The 2734-nt window shown below is 40.7% G+C and overlaps 1 protein-coding gene across 1 annotated transcript; it reads left to right on the plus strand.

Annotated features, from left to right (window-relative positions):
- Nucleotides 1–677: 677 nt before the first annotated feature.
- On the plus strand, nucleotides 678–2341 carry LOC149159033 (protein JINGUBANG-like). Its single transcript, XM_089434165.1, has 2 exons — nucleotides 678–1624; nucleotides 1984–2341. Exons 1-2 carry the CDS (start codon nucleotides 678–680, stop codon nucleotides 2339–2341), a joined length of 1305 nt encoding a protein of 434 aa, XP_089290291.1.
- The last annotated feature ends 393 nt before the right edge of the window (nucleotides 2342–2734 follow it).

A 2734-nucleotide genomic window follows, 5' to 3' on the forward strand; every position in this document is an offset into this window, starting at 1 on the left:
CAATTAATATAAGGACAGCATGTGTAAATTATTATGTATTAAAATTGTTTTTTCACTCAAAACGGATAAAATACTTATTCATCTTTTCGGCGTTTCAGTTTGCAGAGTCAAATAGTTAATCGCGTGGAATAAAAGAATCCACGGAAGCTACTTTTACCGTTAATGTACTGCCCCTGCTCCTGTGCCAGAAAAACATTACACCAGACTCCGGACTCCCAGATAGAGGGAAAAAATCAAAGAGAATCATGCCATCTGTATGCCCCACTTCAACCTTTGCGTATCGGTAAATAAATGCTAACTAGTATTTTATTCATTGAAGAGTGTTCGACTGCTTGGTGGGGGGAAAGCCAGCCGCCCTACATCCTGGAGTTAGTAGGCACAATCCTGGTCAAATCCAACCATGGCAGGTCGAAAGCACTATCTTATAATCGTATATTTTCTTGTGTAGGCAATCTTATACGTTAGCAGAAATCTATTGTCGGAAATATTTGGTTCATCGCTTTTGTTTTCCGTGAACTCATACCCTCGTCTTCTTACTGATCTTGAAGTCCGCTTATACTGATCTGTCTCTTGTCTTGGAAATTTCACGTATTCGAGGAACTAAATCTTTGTAGAAATTCAGTCCGCGAATATAGATTAATATTGTAGTCGAGGTGTTTGTAGCTCCCATGAGAACCATGGAAGAACAAGAAGAAAGGGATTCAGCTCACTCTGCAAGTTTAGATCAAGAAGATGGAGTTGAAAGGCAAGAGCGTTTTGCAGTCTCAAAAACCTGCCAAAGACGTTCCGGTAGTAAACAGCAAGACCTTTTTTTTCAAGGTCGTTCTAGAATGTCGGTTAACTTTTACTCCATTATGCCGCACAAAACCTATGGATGCGTGTCAACAATCAAAGGTCATGAGGGTTGCATTTATTCCATTGCATTTGCGAAAGAATGTAATTTGATATACAGCGGATCTATTGGTAAGGGCCTTCGAGTATATGAACAATATGATCTTTCCGGTGAACTCGTAGAACATTGCAGAGTCTGTTGCGAAGGTGGAGCAGTTAAATGTATTCTGGTTGTCAAAGATAAAATATTCAGTGCCCACCAGGATCACAGGATTAGAGTATGGAAATGTTCTAAGATTCAACGGGACTCTTCTCTGCATCATAGTCTCCTGTGCACGATACCCACCGTGAAGGACTATTTGCTCAATTTTCTGTCGCCTAAAAATTATGTTGAGATACGCAGGCACAAGCAGTGCCTTTGGATCCAGCATGTAGATACAATATCTGCAATGGCGGTAGAAAACGGTAATCTATATTCGGCTTCGTGGGACAGAACTGTGAAGGTGTGGAGGCTCTCTGATTTTCGTTGCGTGGACTCGTTTAGAGCGCACGACGACGCCATAAACGCAATGATCGTTTCTTCGCGTGGGTTCGTGTACACTGCCTCCGCCGACGGCACAATCAAAGTCTCGACGAAATACGCTTACCATAAAAAACATTCGCTGGCGACCACCATGGATAAACATAAATTTGCAGTGAATGGTCTCGCTCTAAGCCCGGACGGTTTGATCCTGTATTCCGGTGCTATGTTACCAGAAACAAGAAACGGGAAACGAAACGAGAAACGAAAACGGTACGAGAAACGGAGTTGGGAGGTTTCGCACTCTAAGAAACGAGGAGAGAGAAAATTAATCGTATATGTGTTAAAGGAAAACAAATCAACTAAAAAAGGGACAATAGTACATAAATAATCAACTTTCTATATACTTGGCATAAGCCTCTAGATTATTGAATGAATACATGACTGAAATCTACAATAAAGAGTGAAAATACAAGCTGAGAATGCGAACTACCACCTGTAAAAAATTTCCCATAAAATATATGCACCCGTTAGCTAAAATAACCGTAGAAAACGGCGTTTCCGTCTGGTTTCCGTTTCTTACACGTTTTATACGGGGAACGGTGGCAACCGTCCCGTTTCTGGTAACATAGTTCCGGTGGAGGTGATTCTTCCGTTTTTGTGTGGGATGTCGATAAATTGGTCGACAGACGGAGCATATCTGTCACTGGCGAGTTGAAAGGACACAGACAAGCTGTGCTATGCTTGGCAACGGTCTCTTACATGGTTTGTTATGGATCTGCCGATAAGAGCATTAGAGTTTGGAAAAGAGAAGCTGGTAGTTTGCATAGGTGCGTGGCGGTTTTGGAAGGCCATACAGCTTCTATAAAGTGTATTGCTGCACGCATTGATGATTGGATGAACTGCTACATGATGTATACGGGTAACCTCGAAGGGGAAATTCGAGTATGGCATGTATTGCATGAAGGAGTCGATGAAACGGATAGATAAATTGATGTTCACATTAGATTGGGCGGGTTTCATTCTCTCGGTTTGTAAAACGTATTTTAATTATTGTAGGATTGCCCTGAAATTGATTGCGGTTTGCGGTGCAATTTTATTGAATGTTGGAAAGGTAGAGGAGGCAAAACACAAATTTCACACAAAATATATGAGCACTAGTTTTTTTATTGGCTACACAAAATACTTGATAGTTACAATGATCCTATGAAGGGTATTTAACTTTTTCCACTAGCTACTACCCTAAATAACTTGACATCAACTACACACTCAATTCAACTATCACTTAACTCGACTTGACTCAACACTCAATACTCAGCTTACAACACTCAAGCTACACATTTTGCTAATGGCTTAGTAAATATATCAGTCAATTGATCACTA

Source organism: Pinus tabuliformis, chromosome 5_2, assembly GCF_031772625.1.
Source record: "Pinus tabuliformis cultivar Carrire ecotype Pingquan chromosome 5_2, CPIR1, whole genome shotgun sequence".
NCBI classification, from domain to species: domain Eukaryota; kingdom Viridiplantae; phylum Streptophyta; class Pinopsida; order Pinales; family Pinaceae; genus Pinus; species Pinus tabuliformis.

What these genes read in the sequence shown, in the direction of transcription:
- LOC149159033 (XM_089434165.1), top strand. Translation starts at nt 678, where the DNA reads ATGGAAGAACAAGAAGAAAGGGATTCAGCTCACTCTGCAAGTTTAGAT. An exon ending in CGAAACGAGAAACGAAAACG is followed by an intron (nt 1,625 to 1,983) that starts GTACGAGAAACG and finishes CTGGTAACATAG; the next exon opens with TTCCGGTGGAGGTGATTCTT.